The sequence below is a fragment of the Achroia grisella genome, unplaced genomic scaffold (genome assembly GCF_030625045.1).
Source record: "Achroia grisella isolate CSIRO2021 unplaced genomic scaffold, CSIRO_AGI_Agris_v1 utg487, whole genome shotgun sequence".
Classification (NCBI taxonomy): Eukaryota; Metazoa; Arthropoda; class Insecta; order Lepidoptera; family Pyralidae; genus Achroia; species Achroia grisella.
The window spans coordinates 5,121,218-5,144,666 of NW_026712891.1; the positions used below are offsets into that span (position 1 = coordinate 5,121,218).

At 33.1% G+C, this 23,449-nt stretch overlaps 3 protein-coding genes across 4 annotated transcripts; all 3 read left to right on the plus strand.

The window, feature by feature from the left end:
- Positions 1-1,388: 1,388 nt before the first annotated feature.
- LOC131846038 (gastrula zinc finger protein XlCGF46.1-like) lies at positions 1,389-3,938 on the plus strand. The gene has a single exon (XM_059195250.1). The coding sequence runs from the start codon at positions 1,555-1,557 to the stop codon at positions 3,022-3,024; it is 1,470 nt and encodes a 489-aa protein (XP_059051233.1). The 5' UTR covers positions 1,389-1,554; the 3' UTR covers positions 3,025-3,938.
- Positions 3,939-4,347: 409 nt separating this feature from the next.
- On the plus strand, positions 4,348-5,144 carry LOC131846041 (uncharacterized). The gene has a single exon (XM_059195254.1). It carries the CDS (start codon positions 4,475-4,477, stop codon positions 4,745-4,747), a length of 273 nt encoding a protein of 90 aa, XP_059051237.1. The 5' UTR covers positions 4,348-4,474; the 3' UTR covers positions 4,748-5,144.
- A 7,692-nt stretch (positions 5,145-12,836) lies between these two features.
- On the plus strand, positions 12,837-22,692 carry LOC131846040 (protein limb expression 1 homolog). 2 transcript variants are annotated; one of them, XM_059195252.1, is made up of 4 exons: positions 12,837-13,009; positions 20,745-20,935; positions 21,635-21,828; positions 22,256-22,692. In XM_059195252.1, the coding sequence occupies exons 1-4, from the start codon at positions 12,934-12,936 to the stop codon at positions 22,626-22,628; spliced, it is 834 nt and encodes a 277-aa protein (XP_059051235.1). In that variant the 5' UTR covers positions 12,837-12,933; the 3' UTR covers positions 22,629-22,692. The 2 variants fall into 2 exon arrangements, with proteins under 2 accessions (XP_059051235.1, XP_059051236.1); XM_059195253.1 differs by lacking the exon at positions 12,837-13,009 and adding an exon at positions 13,020-13,235.
- Positions 22,693-23,449: the final 757 nt, after the last annotated feature.

Genomic DNA, 23,449 nt, shown 5'->3' on the forward strand with positions numbered 1-23,449 from the left:
ACTCTTTTCTCTCTACGTATTTAATCTCTATTATCTATACATATAAATAAAATTGGAGTGTCTGTTTGTAATATTGAAATAACCGTTTTTTACTACATGCATATGAATATAAATCAGTACATACACCAAAATAACATTTTTTACCATATTATCTGTCTGTCTGTTTGTTCCGGCTAATCTCTGAAATGGCTGGACCATTCGAGCATCCGAGAAATTTCAGTCTATTTTGACGGGACTTTTTTGGCAGGTAGCTGATGTAATAAGGAGAAACTTAGGCTACTTTTATTTTAGAAAATAAAGTTTTAATTCCACGCGGACGAAGTCGCGGGTACAGTCAGACCAGTCCATATTTTGGCGCTAAAGTTGTTACATTTTTAAATGTAATTTTTTAGGCAAAGAAACCGTATTATAGTGCTATATTGACATTATTAAAAATAAGATTCTTACAAATAATAACATGATAATATTTCAAATCCTAAAAATAAGAGATACGATTCAACAATAATTACTGTTGATGTTTTGTTACTTTCTTTTCTATATAATTTGTAGCAGGAATCTATTGTCAACGAATTCAGTGTTATATTATTTGTTACAAAATAAAACGCAACTCATAGTTATAATTATTATAATTAAAATTTTAACATTGAGTTACTTTTCTCTTTTGGTAATCTTGAATAATGCGCATAGAAACTAAATTTAGTTTATTAAACAGACAACGTCTACCCATTGCAATATCCACGCCACAATATGCTACAACATGACATACTGATGTCAATTTGACAATTCGATTTTTTTTCATTTGTAGCTATTGTAAATACAGTGCTCCTCTTACGATCGTTCTTCATTTATAGAGACACTCATCTCATTAGAAATTCCTTTTCCTTCATCCATTGTATGCCTATTAGCTCATCCTAATCCTATAATTTATAAATCTCTTGCGTCTTTTATTTCCCATAATAACATTAAACTTTAAAACCCATGATCACTAATTCCGAGTATATTCAAAATTTAACCCGTTCCTTTCCATTATCCCGTCTCGTTTCCTGTTTTTAGTGGCATAATAGGCAACACTAGCCTCTTGCCAAAGAAGAGAAAAAAAAAAAAAAAAAATCATAGTTTTCCTCAAATTTTCAATACTTGTTGTATTGAAGATTTAGAACCTTAGTTTAGGTAGAATCTTAAAAGTGAAGTTGAATATAACCGTATTCATGTAAGATAGCATAGACTGAAACTCAACAATCATGTATTAATGTAATCGCTTGGCTGTTGTCAAAGATTCAGAGAAAAGAGTCCAAAGCCGTAAAACTGCAAAATTAAAAAAAAGTAATGTAATTAAGGTGACGATGTCAGATGTCATATTTTAATATTTATTTTATTCGTGTAACTACTTTGATCTGTTTTACATGTAAATAACGTTTATTTCTATGTAGGTATCATTGTATTTAAGTGTTATTTAGTAATGTTGCATTAGTTTTAATATTACATAAAATATTTTTAGATTCACAGGTGGTGTTATTTATTAAAGTTTATGGGCTGTAATTAAGGCATACCGAGATGCATCGTACAATTGTATTTGAAAAAGAATGCTTGAATCACCTGGAAGGCAGTGTCACCACATATATCAAAAAAGAAAATTTTGACTCACAGTCTCAAATTGTTGGAAGCAATGTTGAAATTAAGCAAGAGTTGATTCCACCATTTGAAGAGTCTCCTGAATACAACACAGGTAGGAATATTGTATGTAATCAAGAAGTTAATAACTATAAGCCAGGTGTAGTTACTAAGAAAGAAAATGTTGAGAAATCAGGGGAATTATTCACTGTTCAAGATATATTTTCGGGCAAAGAAAATGATATAAAACTTTATGAACAGCATGAAATAAAGAATGAGCTAACTGTTGGTCCGACTGCTGTAGAGACAGCGATACTTGGACATACTAATTATTTATTGCATTTGAAGACTGGTTACCAAAATAATTTATACAATGAGAATGATGTCTATGAATCTAAGCACCATGAATGTAACATTGCATTCAATAAATTACACTCTTGTGAAGTATGCAGAGAGGTGTTTAAGACATATAAAGCACTAAAACATCATGTTATGGTAATTCATACAGGTTATAAAAATGCATCTGAATCTAATTTGAAAGATGTAGCTAATCATTCTACAGAACATCATACAGTGATTTGTGAGTTGTGTAACAAAACATTGAAATCAAGTAAGAATTTGGATCAACACCGGCGCATACATACTGGTGTAAAGCCACATCATTGTAAAGTGTGTAAAAAAAGTTTTTACACAAATTCACTGCTGAAACGGCACATGTTTGTGCATGTCAGTGAAAGACCTTATATTTGTGAAATATGCAAAAAATGTTACAAATCAAAACATGAATTGAAACACCACATACTTACCCATAATAATGTCAGGCCATACATTTGTGACGTTTGTAAGGATTCTTTTAAAACACGGCATCATTTAAGTCGTCATATGGATACACACACTTTAAAAAAACCTTTCAAATGTGATATATGTGACATGTCATTTAAAAGGAAGGAACATTTGCAACGGCATGTGCATACTCACAGTGGTCATAAAGAATATAGTTGTGCTGTATGTACAAAATCTTTCATAACCAAATACTACTTACAACGGCATATGGCTGTCCATAGTGACATGAAATATAGTTGTAATATATGTAAAAAATGTTTTAAAGATATGAGATATTTGAAACAGCACCTAAGTACCCATACTACTCAAACTCCATATAGTTGTGACAGATGTAAAAAATATTTTAAAACCAAGAATGGTGTGAAACGACATTGGGTAGCTCAGGCTTGTCAAATACTTTATAGTTGTGATGTATGTAAAGAAAAATTTAGGAAAAAATATATTTTGGAAAAGCATATTATGGATCATATTCATGTTAAAGTGAAAGATGTTCCCGTACAAGTACATTCAATGTCTACCCGTAGCAGTGTACGGCGGCAAAGATACCCTCCTGTTAGTTATGTAGATTAGGACCTGAAAACAAATATTAACTTTAGTATCTTGTGCTTAAATAAAAAGAAATGGGACCACAGACTGCATGTCATCCATATAGTACTAACTTATGTACTATTTAAGTAATAATTATTAACTTATACACTATCTATTATAAAATATCTTAAATAAATAAATAAATTTATGGTCATAGCATTTACCATTTACAGATCATTTATTAAATTGATGATATATGTTGTCTATTGTCGAGGCAAGTTTTTGAGTTATTGGTCATAGGTTTCAATATTAATTGGCATCCCATGAACTAGTAGCAGGTTACCTATCTATTGTATTCACTTCTTTTTTCCATAGCAATCATCTTCATATTTTTGCCTTTGAGTAGTTATGGTCAAATCATACTAATTTACTACTGATACCTGAAGAAGTAATAATTGTACATGGCAATAAAGTTTTAAAGCTTGAGTTTTCCATGAGATTAAAGAATTATATTTCTGAAAAGTTTACTTTTATCAATAAATGAAATTGAATGAATCGTTTTTTATTGTTTGTTGTAATACATGAATATTCTGAAATATGTTTGAATAATTAAAAAAAAAATTCATTTAGTATAGCTGTAGTAGCGAGTAATAGTAGGAGTTCATACAAGCACTGTCACAGACTCACAGTATAGTTGTATACCTAATAATGTATAACTTATAAAATCATCTATCAGATGACAGCCTCGATGGTGTGAGCGTTTATCAAGAATGTTGGAGATATACAAGAAAACAAGGTGGCTAATTTCTTTCCTAAAAATATGTACTTTAACATCATATGATAAAATATAATTTTGATTCCTAAAGAGAGGTTAGTTGATAATCAATTTGATTGGAGAACTTGGTTATATCTAGAGTACAAGATTATAAGTCTCATCATTGTTGTTAGCTTGATTTGAGGTTTGAATTGCTTGTCCACTAATAGCTATAAAGTACATTTGTATTATAATTTTGTATCCGAACGGGCCCGTATTCGTTAGATTGGCTTGGCCTTCAGCCACTGCGTAAATCTTCGCGACTATGGAGACTATGCCATCTGCACTCGCCTCTTATCGTTCGGTGAAACTGTAAAGGCCAGCTGCGTAACAGTATTAGAATAGTTCGAAAAAAATCCTAATTTGCCCAAAATGGACGTGGGAGCCCTAGAAGCGGTCGCCGTCAACGGAGTTATGTGGGCTAGGACACTCATTATCATATCTGTTATTGAAACTACCTACATGATTAAGTACTATATACCTAGTAACTTTGTAATCTGAATTCTGAACGAAAATGATTTTTTATTGTTTTTGTACGTCAATCTGACTGACGGTTCCGGCAGAATACTTGCAGTCAGTCAGTGTCAAAGTCTGACTGACAATTACATTTCCTCATGGTCGGAGGTGTCTGTTTACTTCCTAGTTTTTTAATTTTGTGTGAAATTATTGAAATTTAACATGGCACAAGGCAAATTAAAAGTGAAAAGTAAACTCCCTGTTGGAAGTAAGGTTAAGAAAGGGAAAGGAAAAGCTATTACGAAACGAAATAACGCACCAGTACCCAGCAAAGCTAAGGCAGTAGAGCGAAGCAAAATGAAAGATAAAGTAACGAAGATGGTGAATGCAGCAGCTGAGCAGCAACTACGGGCGTTGGCTTCGAGCTCGGGGGAGTTGTCAGCAGCACAACAACGAGCTGCGAAAGCGCCAACTGCACCAGTACCCGCCAAATAACACATAACCTTAAAATAATCTGTGCTATGTTTTCACAATACTTAATTGTACTTCACATAGTTATGAAATGTATATTCGATAGAATTTTATGACAAAGCAACACCATTATCATACATCTTATCCCATATGAGAAAATTTAATTATGTCTAATGTGTTATTAGATATGGAAATTTAAATAGGGGTAATAAACTTGAAAGATATCAATATTAGACATTTGGAACTAACAGTATTATAGCGTTAATAATTATTAGTTTACTTATTCAACTATGACAAACAAGACTATAACAGTATATTCATATGTATAGTTTTGCCACTATTCTATGTGAAGTATAAATAAAAGTTTTTTGTGATTATATAAACCTGTGTAAAAACAATATAATTGTAAATAAGTAAATACATTACTAATATAAGTAATTGCTGGTATTTTTTTTATGACATTTTTCTTAATAAAAAGAAGAATATTTTTGTCAACTAGTAACATGCACTTATACAATAATAATTATCAATTAGAAAGTTCTAATATCTGTCTGAGCTTAAATTTATATAATTTTATGGACCTGTCTGAGTTTCACCCAGCTTCTTGCAGCTTTTTGCGTTCTGTATATGTATATTGACATAATATATTGTATACAGAACATAGCTGCTGACAATGGGATCATTTATCCAGGTTACTTTCCAATCCCAACAATCCCCTTCCCCCAATACTATGTGTTTATACTTATTAGGTTGTGAACTTGCAGTCATCATCATCATCATTGCAGCCTGGAAGACGTTCACTGCTGGACATAGGCCTTGAACTAGAAGTAGGCAATGTTAATTAATGAACAGTATTTATATTTTAATTACTTTTAGGTAGGTTTGTAAAAAAATATTGTTGCCTCAGGCAAGTTGGCAGGAAAACCAAGAGACAAGCAAATCATTTATGTATATTTGAAATGTCTAATTAAGCCAATTAACATAATGTCTCATAATATGGTATAATTAAACAATATTTTTTTGTTTATCACTTCCACTAAGAACCATGGTCAATTTAATATTATATCATGGCCTATAATAAGCATACGCGCAATGCTTCTATTGATAATTGCTAAATTGTTCAGATGTTAATTATTAGGGAACAAATGAACATACATATCAGTCAATAATTAGGCCCTCCTTTTTATTTTGCCATAGTTGAGTAAAACTGTATTAATATTAGTAAATTGGACATAAGTATAACATCGTCTAATTTACTCACCGAAAATGATAATACCTTTAACAAAAGTGATTAATACAAAACACGGCGATGAGGTTGCCAAATGTTACGGTCAACACGATGTTGACACTTGGATTACAGCCATTATAGTATCGATACTTACCTAGAGGTTAAGGACATTGTTAGTAATGTGGCTAATGACCCCATTCCTAGCAATGTACCATGTCCGGTGTATTTGTCACTAACCTGACCTCATGCTCAACCTATCATCCTTCACCGGTGCCCCGACAGCGTATACAACTGAAACTACGAAACCTTTATTATGTTTTATGCCGTTCTTCATAAAAATAACGGGGAATTTTTGACAATAGTTTGTTTCTCTACATAATTAATAAATTTGACGCCTTTAGTGGTTTAGCACACCGCTTCACTTCCAATAGTCACGGGTTCGATTGCTCGCAAGATACAATAATTTCTATCCATGAGTACGATTTTTTGTATCGGTCTGGATGTATTATATCTATATTATTTAAGTAATTTAAAAGAATGTATCTAAGTAAGTAAGTCAATTGTCCAGTAGGTACCCAAAACACAAGCTCTCGCAAATTAAGCAACTTGGGATTTAATGAGGTGTATGGATTTTCCAGGGGTATTATTTACAGGAACTATGATAAACCAGTAAATGTAAGAATAAAAATGTACCAAATTCGATGAGCGGTACATTTCTATTGAATTTAACAGACATCGATACCGGAAATCTTTGTCCTTAAATGTAAGTCGGCCAAAAAACAAGTTATTTAGTTGTAGGAAACTAGATATAACGGGTGGACTTACAAGATTCGAGTCCCTTTCGCATTTGCAGAAATCTAGTTAGTCCATTTTCGAATCATTATGTATACCCATATATACATATATAATATAATACATACATATAATATGTTTGAAATGTAAGTTGTGACTTATATACATATATTTTTTTCTTAATGGATTATAATGGAATTGTGCACCGGTCTCCGTTGACGGCTAATACTGAGAACCACGTGGCGTTCATCCTGCCATGGTACTTTGCTAGCAATGGGGTTCTAGTCCTCATTACTAAAAATCCCTTGGCCCCTAGTCGGTGCGGTTCAGTAGTAATTCATAATCTTACAAGCTGTGCCCGCGGTTTCGCCTGCGTGTAATTAATAGTCTATGTGTTATTCTGATGTATAAGCTATATTATTGTAAAATTGTATTAAAATACATTCAATAGATCTTGCGTGATTGAGTAACAAACATCCATCCATACAAACCATTTGAAAGCATCCAGCAGTTTGAACCGCGGGCTCAACTAGTATTTTATAAGTGGAAGTTTGTATGGATGGACGTTTGTTACTCAATTATCCAAGAACTACTGAATGTATTTTGCTGTCTGTGTTATTCTAATGTATAAGCTGTATTATTGTAAAGTTTCATTAAAATCCATCCATCCATCGTCACAAACTTCCGTGTTTATAATATTAGTGAGATTATACGACATATTTGTATAAAGTAAATAATAATAATTATAGCCCATTTTTCCGAAAGTTGGGGTACATTTGCTGTTTACAACATTTCCCGCAACCCGGTGTGCCTTTTGGCATAGGCCTCCTCCAGTTCTCTCCACTGAGCTCTGTCTTCCGCAACCCTGTTCCAGAACGGTCCCAGAGTCAGGTTGATGTATGTATGAATATTATAAAGAGCAAAAGTTTAAGATTGAATATTCAGAATAATCCGGTACTTTCTTTTTTTAATGTCATTGCCAATATATCTCTGATTTCTATAGGCTATGTAATATCACACAAGTTTACACAATAAAAGCAGAACTGAAAAATGTTTCGAAAACGGGCCAAATGTGACGCAGATGAAATTGCACGGGTCAGCTAGTTATTATTAAAGCTACATGCAGTGCACAGTTGAGTACACATAAGTAGATACATAGGTATGAGTACGTACCATAACAGGGCAATGTCGCATGGTGAGTGAACGGGTCCAACCTGCATCAACGCTGTAGGGCTGCCTCTCCAGACACTTTATTTTTTTCGGATTATTCTAATGCTTGGCCGTAGGTCTTTACAGCCTCACCGGACGGTAGGAGACAAGTGCAAACGGCACTTCAGCGGTTGAAGGCAACTCACGCCTGACGCATACGACTTTAGTCTGAGGGCACCGTTGGGGGTTCGATCTTTGGCTAGGTTGTCGTAATTTCGATCCCCGTTTGAATTAGACGGGGGTCGATCAAATAAGTAATGCTTTATTTTTTTCTAGGATTTTTGTAACAAATTGTGATGTTGACAATCCTATCGTACATTAACTATAATGCTTTATTTGCAACTACTTAGTGCAGTCGATATAATGTGCGGGTACAGATGTCTTCTATTGATTTATGATATAATGTAAAGACAAAAATAAATAAAGCTTTGATACGATGTAAACCATTGTTTTATTAAGTAATGACTAACATAGTAATAGCAGACAAACACACTTTCGCATTTATATACCTACATATTTTTAATGGATGATGATGGGTTGGTAGCTAGCTCCTTCGCTAACAGTATACGCAGGCGGATATTATTAATAATTTATTTAACGATATCCATCGTGACGAATTAATCAGAAATTCATCAGAGAATTAAGCTTTGCAGGGGAACCGTGTGGGAGCCGCTATGACCAGGTACATTGGTTATATAAATAATATATATATATATTTCATTAAAGAGTGATATCTGCCGCTTCATTTTTGCCGCCAATTTTTTTTATTTACCATATACTACTTATTCTAGGCACATTGGTTATCTTATTGGCATGGATTAATATGATTAAATATTTGACAGCCCTGGAAGAAGAGTGCGGGTAGGGGGGAAGGGAGGTGACCGGGTGATGCGCCGATTTCACCGAATAAGATTAATAAATGCAGGCGGCGAGGGGGGGGGGGGCGTCGCAGGAGCGTCGCGCGGCTAATGACACGCGCCGCTGCAGATATTTTTTATCGCGAATTTAAAACATAAACTGGTTGAGGCAGTAGCTGCCCCCGCACGCCCCTCACCGCCCCGCTGTAGCTGTCTACACATGGCCCTAAAATCCGTTTTGGAAAGTATAGATCGCTTTGTATAAAGGTAAAATCGAGAAAAATAATTTCCTAATGATTTTGGTTTGCGAGGGAGATGATTTATGGCGCTACCCATCGCTGATGTCAGTATCGTCATCGGTTTCAGTGCCGTATGTAGACGCTTTATAGCCTCGTCTGCGCCTGCGGCCTGCACCTCTACATAGTTCAAAAGTGTTTAATTAATAATGCCTGTTATACGAATGTCTGTACCACCACAGATAAGATAATGTTACGTAGCGCCTCTTCAATTACATTTGTAAAAAGTAGCACGGCCTTTTAAAGAGTTCATGCTAAACACAAAGCCATTTCATTTTATTCATTCATTCATATTAAGTGCACAAAGTAGAGTCCAAAATCACTTATTCACACTTCCATATTTGTATAATTAAACATTTTCATGGCTACTAATAATTGTATTGTTTATTGTTACAAAAACACATAGTCTAACACGGTTGAAATTGTCTCATGAATTAAATATTCCTGTACATGTGTTTCTAATACGAATATATTATTTATTTATAATAATAGTATTATAGTATATAGTAGTCCAGCTGGTATTGCATAGATAATACTAGAGGTAGATTTTAAGAAGTTGTCTCCATAGCCAATTTCTTACTTACTTCAATCTCCAAGCAGTTTACTGTATTAGCTGTTTGGTTGTAGGGTGTGATTAGGTATTGAAATTATAGGATAAGAGACATTCGACATCCAAAATGGTAATGTACATACAAAATAACGTGATAGGAGTACCATTTACCTTGAGGAACACCTTACATTTCAGGTGAGCCATCGCAAGACCATTCCAATTACATAAAAATATATAAATCATCTTTGAAACAAATATTTTGTTTTTATAAATCTTGAACATGATTCCACTAGTATTGTATGCGTTTGTATCGCGTTGATGTCTTTTGTAGACGCGTCTCACTCCTGTGCTGTTCTCGTAATTGCGCAGGAGTGAGACGTAGTTACCGGGCCGACAACCATTCAGGCGTGTCCGGCGGCCGATCGCTAGACATTAGATCGCATGACGGCCTCGGTGGTCTAGCGGTTTAGCACTTCGATTTACTTCTGATGGTCACAGGTTCCATTCCTCGTGCGTTACAAACATTAGCTATTCACGAGTATAATTGTTTGTTTTTTAGACTAGTGCAACCTAGTCAAAACGTCGAGGAAGAAAATACCTTTATTTTTCATAGAATTATTCGTGTTAAGACCCGGTTCATAATATAAATAACGATTGTTTGTATCGGTCTGAGTGTTTTCTATGTATATTATGTACGTATTTACAAAAAATCTAAGTATATCTATTTAGTCTAATACCCATAATACAAAGTCTGCTTAGCTTGTGAGTAGATGGCGTTGTGTGAATTGTCCAGGCATATTATTACTATTATACCACGGGAATCGGGATGCTTAACAATTGATGTAACGTAGACGATTCTATGGCGTCCGGTCTATGATTCGCGGAAAGCTGTGATTTTTCGTGGAGGTTTCTGTGGCATGTCATAGTCTAAGATGGTTCAATGAATGCTTATCATGACTTGAAATTTGTTGTTGCAATTCCATATAGTTATAATAATATACTAATGATAATAATGTAGTATAGAAAGTAAAGTAGGCACATAAACTTTATGCTGCTCTTATGAATCTATTATTAATGCTCTGAATAAAGTTTTAAAGAAATTAATATGAAAAAAAAATAAGTTCTAGGTACCTATCGATTATCAAAATTCGCATCGTTACAGGCTCTTGACTTTGTTTTTTATTTACATCTTAGATTGCTTTGTATATAGTCTTCTTTTGATACAGTTAACGATAACAATATTAAATAGGAACTTTCTATATTGGTATATATGTACTCAGTCAACGTATGTATGCTATGTAGCATGCTCATGTAAACTGCATTATTTAGGTTTTTTTTTAATAAATTTTAATGTTAAGAACTTTAAGTCGAATTCCCTATATTTCTAATTATTGAGTTAATGGAGTTTATTATTAAGCATGCGTAGTTACTAACATCGCACAACGGTGTATCTGTGAGGATCTTTGCCATTGGTGTCGGCGGAGTCGCGCTGTCGCTGTGATACGACCGGAGACAATAAATCCGGTTCGGCTGCAACGGGCGGCTTGCAATTAAGCTAGTGTCGCGACGCAACGGGCCCGCGGGGTAGGGTTGTACCATTTTGCACAAAACGTCTACTAATTAATCGATTTTTTGATGGCATAATAATCGCTTAGATAAAATCAAGTGTAAATAAATAATATTTAGGGATTCCTTAGAACAGATTACGTCCTATAAAATAATCTTATCGAACTGAAGTGAATGCTAATAGTTATTATTATATTATTAAATTAAACAATAATCGATTTTTTTACAATCGTTCTTGATTTAGACGAAAAAAACTTGAATAGAACAAAATCATTTGTTCTAAAAACGATTACGATTATTAATTAATCGATTTTTTTAAATAAGAAAATCGATTATATTTACATCCCTACTGTGTGGGGCTCGCGAACCGTGCGAAAGTGAAGCCGCGGGAGGAGGGACCCACGGATCCTTCACAGAGTATATATAGCAGTAGGCACATTGAATTTTTTTGCTCAGCTCAACTTCAGACTGACTCAGCTCAGACTGTATAGAATCTTTTTTATAGATTATAATAGAATAAAGTACCCGTCTGCTATAAATGCTTTTTTAAAGATGATAATGGAATAGAGCAGCCACCTATGCCAACGGTTAATGCTGGCGGGGTACCAGTGGAGGATGATAAGGAATTTATCTCCATCATTTCTAGGGGGAACCGCGTGGATAAGTCCACCTTACTAACAATCTACTTCCCCCTGTGTTAAATGATGATGTTGGCAGTGTGCCAGTGGAGGGTCATATGGTGAGCAGTCAGTCAGATCATTTAGACCAACATGGCGCATTCACCAGGGTTTAACTACAATGTTTCCCATGGTGGACCTCGTGGAGGTGGAATATTAGCATTGAGCTTACTATTTCCTGATACTCATATTGTCTTTTCTCACCTGTATAAAGTTCTCGGTGTGGGTACCTCTGTCTTACCTTATTTAACTTCCAAGCAACTTGCTTTATTAAATGAGCTTATCTCACATTATAAGGCAGTGAAATTACAGTGTGCAGAGCCATGGCCTCCTCCATCCCGTCGTAATTAGAATGACAAATAACTTGGCGGCCCAAGTGATTGTAAGTGGTAACCGTCGCAACATCACGGGACGTAAGATATAATTTATTTATTCATTTATTTCAGGCAACAAGGCCCATATTATAAATACCTTATAGACTAACATACATATAATATAATATTTAAAAACTAATACATTGATATTGTCTGTCCGCCGGATAGGGCGGATACCGGATAGTTACCGGATATCCGTTTCATCTCAATTTTTTTTTATTGAGGGTTTTAGGCTATTCTCAGGTGCTAAAACCTATAACACTGCGATCTTAATAGATTTATAACAATCATTACTTAGTTAATTACTAAGCAAGCTGTTTTGTGAAATACGTGAGACTAAGATAAATTATATATGCAAACAATTTTTCTATACTAGAATCTATACTGGATCTAGCCTATACTGGAATAGATTTTAATCAATTAAGAAACATGATTGGAATTTTTCAGATGTTAGTATCAGCTCAGAAAAGGAGCATTGAACGTGCTGTGACTTGTTTACACTGTGGTACGGCAGGATGTAGGAGGGCCACAGTGTCCAGTGCAGAGTTGTGGTGAGTGGAGACTATGGAGTGGAGGCGCAGTGCGCGCGCATTGATCGGCGCGGACGCACGCGCGAGTGCTCCGAAGTGCGATGTCGCGCTAGCGGCGCGCCCGGCGCCCCATGGTGTACCCCGAAGCGTCCCGCTGGGGCGCGCCCGACGCCGCTCTCGCGCCCCTCTACGACGACGTGTACCGAGGTCAGCTGATATTTGCAAACTTGCAACGTGCTCCTTACGAACTGCATCCTTTGTTCCTGTGTTACCATCGACTATCGTACACTATCCGCTATTAACATTGCCGTCTTCCGTTATCTGAATATACCGAAACTAGTTATCGAGCAATTCACCTTGAATTGTTCTCGTTTGGCAAATATGCCCAACAAACTTTTCCTAAACAGTAGCTTTCAGAAGTATAACAATACGGGTGAGTTAATTTCAAACGGATCACATGACATCTTTCGTTCGCGGGCAGTGAAAATATTTGACATTAGCGGCTCGCCTCGGTTTCGCACAAAGCAATTATAATAATTTCCCATATTTTTTTTTATTATAATCATTATACATCCCTTGTCAATCAATGATCACAGTGTATAGGAAATAGGATTTTAATTTATTTTTTAGTGGTTTATCTCTTTATAATTTCATAAAACACAATGTTCCTCAACATAAATTGCGTTTATCATTATAACTTAGTCGTTAATATACAGTAACAAACTCCAATCAGTTTCTGTTTTATTTGCAATATTTAGACGCATCGAAAGTTCCACACTTGGGTCGTAGTCGAGTCAATAAACGGCCTGTTGATTCACGCCGAGCTTGTTGCGAACTTGCAGATTGCACAATCGTCTGTAGTCTCGGCTCCTTCTGACTCACGCGATTCTACAGCTGATTCCGTTCTTTATAATTTTTTTTATAATGATCATGTAACCTTATGAAACTTATAGTTTATTTTACGTTTTATTTTATCTACTTTTACATTGTAATTACAGATTTAAGTGTATTTAGATGTGAAATAATATTTTAATTTAAACAGTTAAGTATGTTTATTAAGTTGTTTCTAGTTTATTTATTTTTACGGCTAATTTTTATTATTCATATCAGGATTATTGATAAGAACTCTTTGTATTTGAGGATAGAGTTTACTTTAAAACAGATTTTGGTTATTTCTTATAACCGGATATAGGTATTTTATTTCATTTTATTTCGTCGTTAATATTCAATAAATTAAATATTATAACAGAGACGATGACAAGCTATTAAATTTGTAATTTTCCGACTTTGTTATGAGCATATCGTTTGAATATCTTCAATATTAAATAATCTAAAACTATCAGATACTAAAATTTTCAAATCTTAATTATAACTTAATAAAACAGGATCCATCAGTGGGCATATAGATACATATTTGGATATATAGATATTTTTTAAAACATAAAAACACAAATCTTAAGAATATATGTCTTTGTTCAATAACAACATAAACTTTGAAGAATTTAATTATTACATCATAAATATTCGATGAACGAAGTCATGCGTCTCGTGATTGAAATCCTTAATTAGGATTAGAAATTAATATCTATATGATTTCTAGAATATTATCAGCATTGACACTGTCATAAAAATCTTGGGTTTTTCCTACGAAAATAATACAATATTTATATATTTTCCATATTCATATTAAATTAATATAAATAGATATTTTTTATCCACATTTCACATATATAATATTTTGAAAATCGGTGGTTTGTCTTGTTTTATATACTTACTTATGTACTTTCTTGTTATGAAACCAACAGTTCTGGCATGAATGTTTAGTCTTGTAAAAATAATAAAAGAAAGTTCTTACAAGACCTAATAATTCAAGTCTAAAGCTCGAGGTAAGTTCACACCGCGAATTCCCATCGCACAAATTTTATTGTAGAAATTGTATAATACTGTTCGCATACGCGAAAATAGAAAAAAAATTTACGATGTACGTGTAATAAATCCACAGTATAATATTTTTTTGCATAGATACATTATCATAGATATATTTAATCTTGATTTAAATTATTGCGAATGTTTTTTGAATTATGTGTTTGTGTATCGCTGACCTTACTGCAAAAACTAAAACGCGGGTGGCCATTTGTATGCAAACATAACCTATAAAATTCTGGCCTAGAACTCAGTTGTATCACAATGAAACAATTAATCAAGTGTAATCTGATATATTATCAGATCATACAGTATTATAGTTTCTATTTAAACATAGAAATACATACCTATATAATAAATAGTTGTGAGTACGGTGAAAAATTTACTCGTAAATTTGTGTATGTCAAAATGTCATTTAATTAAATGAAATCAAAAATCATTTAATCCTGTAGGATATTAGGGAATTAATGTCTATTTTTTTATATTAATACTTTTTCCCTATCGTTGAGTTCAGTATACAGATTCAATGGAGAAGAACTGGCAAGAAAGTCAACTGAATATCTTTCTTTAAAAGCGAGCTTATTTACTTTGTGTACTTGTGGCACATATAGGTATCCGTCAAGCAGGAGCTGGCCTTCAGCTGTTTCATATATCCTTCTACTCTAAACCCGTGTTTAAAGTAACCGTGAAATATTTTCCTCCGGAAGAGCTGTAAATGCCAGCTGCGATCAACAGCATTAGAATAGGCCGAAAAAAAAGTTAACTGTTTGAGAATGATGTTTTCGTACCTCGTACCGAATACAAAAAATTTCGTAGGGCTGACATCCCTGTTTTAGTCTTCCATAAATATTTTATATTACATATATCTATTGTCCATTTAATAATAAACATTTTGGAAGAAACTATAAAAAAATGTTTTAACGTACTTTAATAGCACATAAAGTTACTCTGTACAACATACAGATACAATAGACGAGCATGAGAAGTATAGAAGACTGTCTTCGTAATATCTCAAACGGTTGTTTTATTATCAATGGGAACTACAGCGTCGCGTCGGTGCTTTAAAGCTCAATTAAAGCTTGAAAATTAAACTGTCTTAAGGAAATTCTATAATTGTAGATACTTTTATAGCAACTCATTTACGACGTAGATAAAGTTGTTAAGCTAACTGTATTTATTATGTTAGATGTGATGTACGTATCACAATTACTTAGATTTTTTTTCCATTGTTAAAAAAAAACTACGAACCCAAATTTTTTTTGCCATAAAAAGGAAGTTACTTTTTTCGATAGGACTTTCAAAATGTTTTAAGTTAATTCCATACTAATTTTATAATTAGAACGTTTGTCTCTCTGTTTATTTTCATTATGAATTTATTTAATAATTTTTGTGTAATTTTCATTTTATTTAGATTCTTTCACAAGTCTAGCTTGCAAAGGTAACAATCTTTTTCACATCTAAAGTAGTGAATAGACTAAAATTTAAATTTGACGTGAAAGATAACACATAAAATTTTATTATACTTTTACCTCAAAAATGACAGACGAAGTCGAGAGTCGCGACTAGTTATATATATCCAATTAAAATGCCCTATTTACTGTAACGTATTATTAAAGTTATTACATACAGTCTATTAATATCTGATGTGCATAAGTCGCTATAAGGTCATGCATCAATAAACTGTGTTGTATTATTTATAACTGGCGACTTCATCTTTGTATGGTAATATAGAATATGGTAAATGTATTCGTATATACTAAATTACTTGTGTATTATTATTACATTTAAACATATTCATCCGTTTAAGAATGATTTGAGTGAACAACGCGACGTAACAAATTTATATAACAATGACTAATGTGTATGTTTTAGGATTACTGTTAAAAAGAAATCTGATTAGATAAAAATTTTATCAGTTTTTTGATTGAATTTGCTCTATAAAAAAGAAACATAAAAAAAACGTATCTTTTAAAACTGCCACAGATAAACCTAAGTCTATATACAAGTAAGAAAATACAATTCAATTAAATGGATCTTAATTAGAGTTCGTTAAAAAATACCGCAAGGGAGATATTATTTAAAAGCAAATAACAGTAATGGCAAAAAATATAAGCGGATTAAATAGAGTAGGATTTGCATACAATTTGCTTTTAATTACACTAGTAAGTTCATCCGGTTTTATTATACAGGTTTTGAAAACAAAGCCACTGATTTATATCAACAGCTTTATTTTTAAATATTTATTATAAGATTATATATATATCATGTATTCATATTATTAGCTTATACCCACAATGTACTCTGCTTTTCTTAGATAGAAAATAGCTTATCTTCATGCCAAACAGAAAGATAGACCATTATGTGGCATATATTAATTTAATTGATATCTTTTCACCCAATTTGACATGTAAGAGTTTACGTAAATAATGTAGTAATTATTAATTACTATTTTGAACTCTAAAGTTTAAAATCAAAGTAAATATATAAGCAACCATTTTATAAATAAGTAATTATGATTAGATTTTTTTTCTTTAAGAATTTGTTTTTAATTTCTTTATTCATAACCTTACATTCACGGTTATTTATTTTTTATCTAAGGATCACTTTGGCCTTGTAATCATTTGATGTACAGACAGACAGTTGCGTTTTTGTGTTGAAGTATCAACATGTTACTAATTCTTGTGCGTGTAGCTTGTATATTGCTGTGAGGCGTTTAATTAAGGTATATGTCAGTGGTAACTGGAGATTTGTGTCGCATACAGAAATAATTGAGGTGCGGTAAGTGGCTTTACTTGTCAGCTATTTTTAGCGGAGGTGCCACCACACTCGTGTGTTAGCGACACCTATACACACCGCTTGAAGATTCTGACAGAGACTTCAACTCCATTTCAGTTTCAAGTGAAATTGAAACATAAGTTTTCTTTAGAAGTAGAAGTAGCTTTATCGTATGATATATGTTAATTTTACATTAAAACTTCAAAGTTTGTACACATTTAAAAATTAGTCGCAATTTTTTAAATGTACGATAATGGAATGGTGTTTTCGTTTTCGCTTATGGTATACGCGCAATAAAAGTGTAATGCGATAGTATAAAGTCAGATAAGTAAGGCCATCTTGGCGAACTCAGCAGGTATTAACCACGATGTTATCCAGGGTGAACCGCGTGGAGGTAGAGCTAGCAATGGGGCCATAGGCACTAACCAACTTCAATCCCCTATGTATATTTATATAGGTCCATACTATAATTGAGTCGTATTTTTTATTGCGAGTTCATCGGTGTAATATGTGTATTTTTAACCGGGATGTAGAATTAATAAGTGTAGAGGAATGCTGTAGGACAGAATATTTTAATAACAAATTAACTCAAAACAAAAAAAAAATATGGAAATGGATATCAACTTCATTTTCATATTTTTTGTTTTGAGTTAATGCATTTCTTTATTAAGCGTGTATTTTAATGTTACAGATAAGAGAATATTACATAATAATAGTAAGATTAATAATTCACCCACTGAAATTTAGGTCAATAATGCAATATAGAAAATTAGTTTCATTTAAGTATTCCCCTGTCTAAATCTTGACATCCAATACAATATGTTACTGCCGAAAACAATATACGTCTCAGCCAGATTTCGTCAAAACCAATAGAATTGTCATAACATTGCAGAGTAGAAAATGTTCGAAATATGCCTATAGTTACAATGTCATATTTACAACTGACTTAAATAAATATAGTGTGGTCTGTATTCAGTTTTAAAGAACTATTCAAATGCACTGCAACTTTTAAACCAATTTATGACTTCATCATAGCAACTATCGGAGAATTATAAACATTTGAATTATGGACACATACATGGATTTAACACAAACTTATAATTAATGAAAAGACATGGAAATACTACTAGATTAGGCTGCATGGTCTCGTACCTTTGCCTATCCACTTGTGGATAAAATATACCACTACTACTATAAATTTATCTGTTCATTTAAATTTACATATAAACACAAACAATAATTGCCCCGCTTAAATATAAAATAAATTAATTGTTGATGTTTTGTGCTATTTTGTTCAATCTTATTCGAACGTAGTTTTAAAATATAGAATATAGTTCGTTTGATAGTTTGTAACATTTTATTGTACAGTAAATACATTTAAATTAACTAAGGATCTTAAATTAGATAGTATTTTTGTTCGTCAAATTAAGCAATTTACATAATACCCCTTTTTTACTGTTCAGTTTTTATATAACATATTTCCTTTGCTAAAACAAACCGTCGACATGAAGCACATATTTGATCTATACAATTATTAAATTAATTATGTACTTTGCTTAGTAATATATACATACAGTTCGGTACCCAACAATTATATAAAATTAAGAAAATCCATTCAATTCTAGAAAAAATATTGCGTTATATGAAAACATAAATGGAATAACTGAATATTGAATTGAATCTCCTTTTGGTAGTACATTGAGAATATTCTATGTCATTGTGTCATACTTAATAAATCTACGACCTACCTACCTACATAAATATGGTAAACGGTGCTTCCACATGTGAAATGATGATAGGTCGTGGGCGAATTTAATGAAAATGATATTCATTATTAATGCAAATAAAAACCGATTTACATGAATATTAAATAAAACAATCACTTATGCTATATTTAATATTGTTTAATTTGAAAAATTATATCTGGTTTTTGTCAAAAGCTGGTTTAATGTATTATTAAAACTGCCTCTCAATTTATTAATTGCTACCTCTGCTTTCGTTTGAATTCGTTTTATTAAATAATTCGTCGTATTTATCAGCGACGTTTAAGCCTAATAGTTTTATTTATTAATAATTCTTTCCTTGTTGCTTTCGCTTATTTCATTATAGAGAGCGAAGTTATAGCAAGCTGTGTTCGGTTCTGTATTGTTTTTAATAATTTCGTTTAAATAAATAAGAACTCCATATACAATACCATCTAGTCCTACACAAAGCAGAGATTATATGTACCAGGCAACTAATCATGTAATATATCTATATGTCTATACTAATGTTATAAAGAGGTAACTTTTTGGGATTTGTTGGGATGTTCGGGGTAATCTCCGGTCTTCTTCTTTTGTTTCAATGGCAACTAAATATATTGTATTCTATCGCATTTTTTAGATATTCCTTTGTGCAGGATGTCCGGTAATAGAAATAGATTAGTAGAAATCCAATTTTGATAAATCTATTAGTGTTGGTTAGTTAATTTATCAAGAAATATACATCAAATCAAATATCAACTATCTATCAAATCATTACTTATAATTAAGTTAATACAACATTAATATGAAATAAAACAACATTAATGTATATATAAAATTAAACAAAGCATAAGCTATGTTTAATTTTAAAAATATACTTGATTTGGACAAAAGCGGGTACCTATTTTGTCTATATAGTATATAATATTAGTACATATAATCTCTCTAATATCTAAACTACGAGTAACTACGACATTAAAAAGCTAAGTGAAAGAAACAATGTGTAATTAATTGATATCTTTGTGTTGATCCGGTGTATGTGAAAATAAATTTAATGTGGTTCCCATACAGTATTCTGTTAGTTCATTGTCTTGTAAATAAATAGCGCCAGGTATTATATGAAAGTCTTACTTACATAGACTTTCTAAATGTATTATAAATGTAAAGTAGAGTTCTTTTCTTTCCTATCTATATAACCTACTCTAAATATAGTTCTTAGTATCTTCATTTGAATGTGTTATAAATCTATATTTATAACATATTCTAAAGTAGGTGTGCACGTGATATTTTATACTTTATCTTACTTATTTCTTCCGACAAGCTGCTTGTTTTGTAAACTTAAAGAACCGTTAGCTTGTCGGAAGAATTAAGTAATATAAAGTGTAACGTAAGTGAAACTGCGGGCACAGCTACTTTCATTAAATAATTCGTCGTATTTATGAGCCACTTGTATAAAATATTGGTGTCTGTGTAATTAATTTGTTTATTGTTTGTCTCATCAGCTGATGGCGTACTATCCACTGTGAACGTAGTGGAAGCACTTCAAGAATTCTGGCAAGTGAAGGCAGCACGCGGTAGTGGTGCCGCGGGGGGAGGTGGCGCCCTGGTTATATACGAGTCCGTCCCCGCCGCACATCCGCCCTATGTGTGCTATGTCACGCTTCCCGGAGGCGCATGTTTTGGTAGTTTTCAGGTAAATCAATCAGCATACACTCATATGTATATACAGTCAGCATATATGTATATAAGATGTATCTTATATATAAATCTGTACTGTGTGATTTTTTTTAAGGTAAAGTAAAATAGACATGTTTATTGATTTATTATTATTAGATATGTCTTTATATATTTGCTATAAACCGAAATGTAATATCTTAACTCTGTATAATATAAACATAAAGTTGGCTTTCTTGCTAGTTCCTGCAAGCTTAGCTGCTGCTTTTTTTATACTCGTGTCATCTTCGTTATTTACTCATTTGATAATTCAGTATATATCTCTACATTTGTTTTATTGTAATCACGTTTTTTTTTAATATCTACCTAACTCTATAATTATACAATTGCAACAAAATATAAACAGTGGAATATAATATAAAATCACTGACCACAACAAACAAAACACAAAAACCACATAAGTGGCTAAAACTTCTATCAGGTATAATACCTAAGTATATAAACTTATATTATAAGCGTGTCACAAGGGCTGCTATACTCGCGGGCAGTGTCACGTAGTACAGTTATTTTATACTTTAAGATGTATTAGTAGTTTACAATTATGTATTGTTCCATCAGAATTGCCCTACAAAGACTAAAGCGCACTATACAGTTATTTTATACTTAAAGTAATATTAGTAGTATAAACTCCTGTTATATTTATGCATTGTTCCATCAGAATTGTCCTACAAAAGCTGAAGCGCGCCGCAGTGCTGCCAAGATAGCGTTGATGAACAGCGTGTTCAACGAGCATGAGTCGAGGCGTATCACCGAGCATTTCATTGAGAAGGCGGTCGCAGAGGCGAGAGCTTCCTTTGCTGGTGATGCAGCGGCACATCACCAGGACCCTAGCGCGGGAATAGCCGCTTTTCGGTAAGAATTATGTTATGTACCTGTAGTTTTTTATTATTGGAAAAAATACAACATTCTGAAGTATACTATATTTTTTGTGAAAATTTTAGGTAATTTTTTCGCTAGTTGTAACTCAAGTTTTCGTATTCAATTAAAAATATTAATTTTTATTTTACTTTGTAATATCACAGATAACATAATATTACAGTAATATTAAAAAAATAAGTTTTTTCTGATCTCGCCTTTGAGAATCCTTATTTCCTTATCTTATATTCTAATACATTTAACTGTTGGTTCTCAATTTCATCTGTTGGAAACATATTTAATTATTAGGTTAACTTTAATTTCAATAAGAAAGTCTATTAATCATATACTTACAAATAAATGTGACAGATCTACTGATCTGTAATAATGTAATAATACTAACAATACACGTTTCCGTCCATAGGTTTATGTTGGAAGCAAACAAGGGCCGGACGATGCTAGAATTCCAAGAGTTAATGACTGTATTCCAGCTCTTACACTGGAATGGTTCGTTGCGCGCAATGCGAGAACGCCAGTGTTCTCGGCAAGAAGTGGTGGCCCATTACTCCGCGCGGGCATTAGATGACGCGATGAGGGAGCAAATGGCTCGAGAATGGGCGGCTCGGGAAAGAGAGGCGGCTTCCACAGCCGGGGGGGTGTTGAGGGGGGAGCTGGCTCGAGCAGAACGGGAGCTCCGTGCCGCACGTCTTGCAGCACGAGAGCTTCGTTTCCCGAAGGAGAAACGCGACATATTGCTGCAGGCCGCGCGGCTCGCCCCTCCACAGCAGCAACAGTGATCTCACCGCCGTCGACGCATGATTTCTTTTATTAATTAAGTATAGTTTTATAGTATAAGCAGAATTTGTTTTATTTATATTTACCTTCCCTATAATAAGATTTGAATTGGAATAATATCTAATATTATAAATGAGAAAATCAATTTGTTTGGTACGTAAATATATCTATACGGCTTCTTCAATAAGTATGAAATTAACTCCATTTAGGATGGAGAAGGCCATAGGTTCTTTTATACCAATCGATCATGGTCAACAGGATGTCGTAGGACGTAAGTTGTAGGAAGTCAGGGTATTTTTAATATAACTAGAATAGCACACCATCTAACGGCCTATGATGGTAAGTGGTAACTGTCACCTATATACGTCCCATCGTGTCATGTCCAAAATAAAGGTAATGGCAATTCAAAGGACAAAAATACAATAAGCTTTCATACTGTGTAATCTATTTGTTTTCTTTTATGTAAAAAAACATATTTTGCATAAAATCTTACGGTACTAATATTACAAACTCTTTTAGTACCCTATATTGGAGGAAAAGAGAATCACTGCTAATGAAGACTAGTGCCCATAGTGCAGGTCGATCTCTATGTAGTCCTTGTTAAAATTCATCGTTATTAATTCCTGATGTATTTGGCAGAAAAAGTTACAAGTCAGTTAAAAAATAGTTAACTTCATCTTATGATCCTCTACTGGTGCCAAGCCAATTCGTTATTGGAGGTAAATGGATCTCATTGAGGTATTTTCTCTCGATATATAGATAATAATAATAATAATAATAATCTCAGCACAATTAACACAGCGCCATCTAGACCCAAGTTAAG

What these genes read in the sequence shown, in the direction of transcription:
- LOC131846041 (XM_059195254.1), top strand. Translation starts at nt 4,475, where the DNA reads ATGGCACAAGGCAAATTAAAAGTGAAAAGTAAACTCCCTGTTGGAAGT.
- LOC131846040 (XM_059195252.1), top strand. Translation starts at nt 12,934, where the DNA reads ATGGTGTACCCCGAAGCGTCCCGCTGGGGCGCGCCCGACGCCGCTCTC. An exon ending in CTACGACGACGTGTACCGAG is followed by an intron (nt 13,010 to 20,744) that starts GTCAGCTGATAT and finishes TTGTCTCATCAG; the next exon opens with CTGATGGCGTACTATCCACT. An exon ending in GCGGGAATAGCCGCTTTTCG is followed by an intron (nt 21,829 to 22,255) that starts GTAAGAATTATG and finishes TTCCGTCCATAG; the next exon opens with GTTTATGTTGGAAGCAAACA.
- LOC131846038 (XM_059195250.1), top strand. Translation starts at nt 1,555, where the DNA reads ATGCATCGTACAATTGTATTTGAAAAAGAATGCTTGAATCACCTGGAA.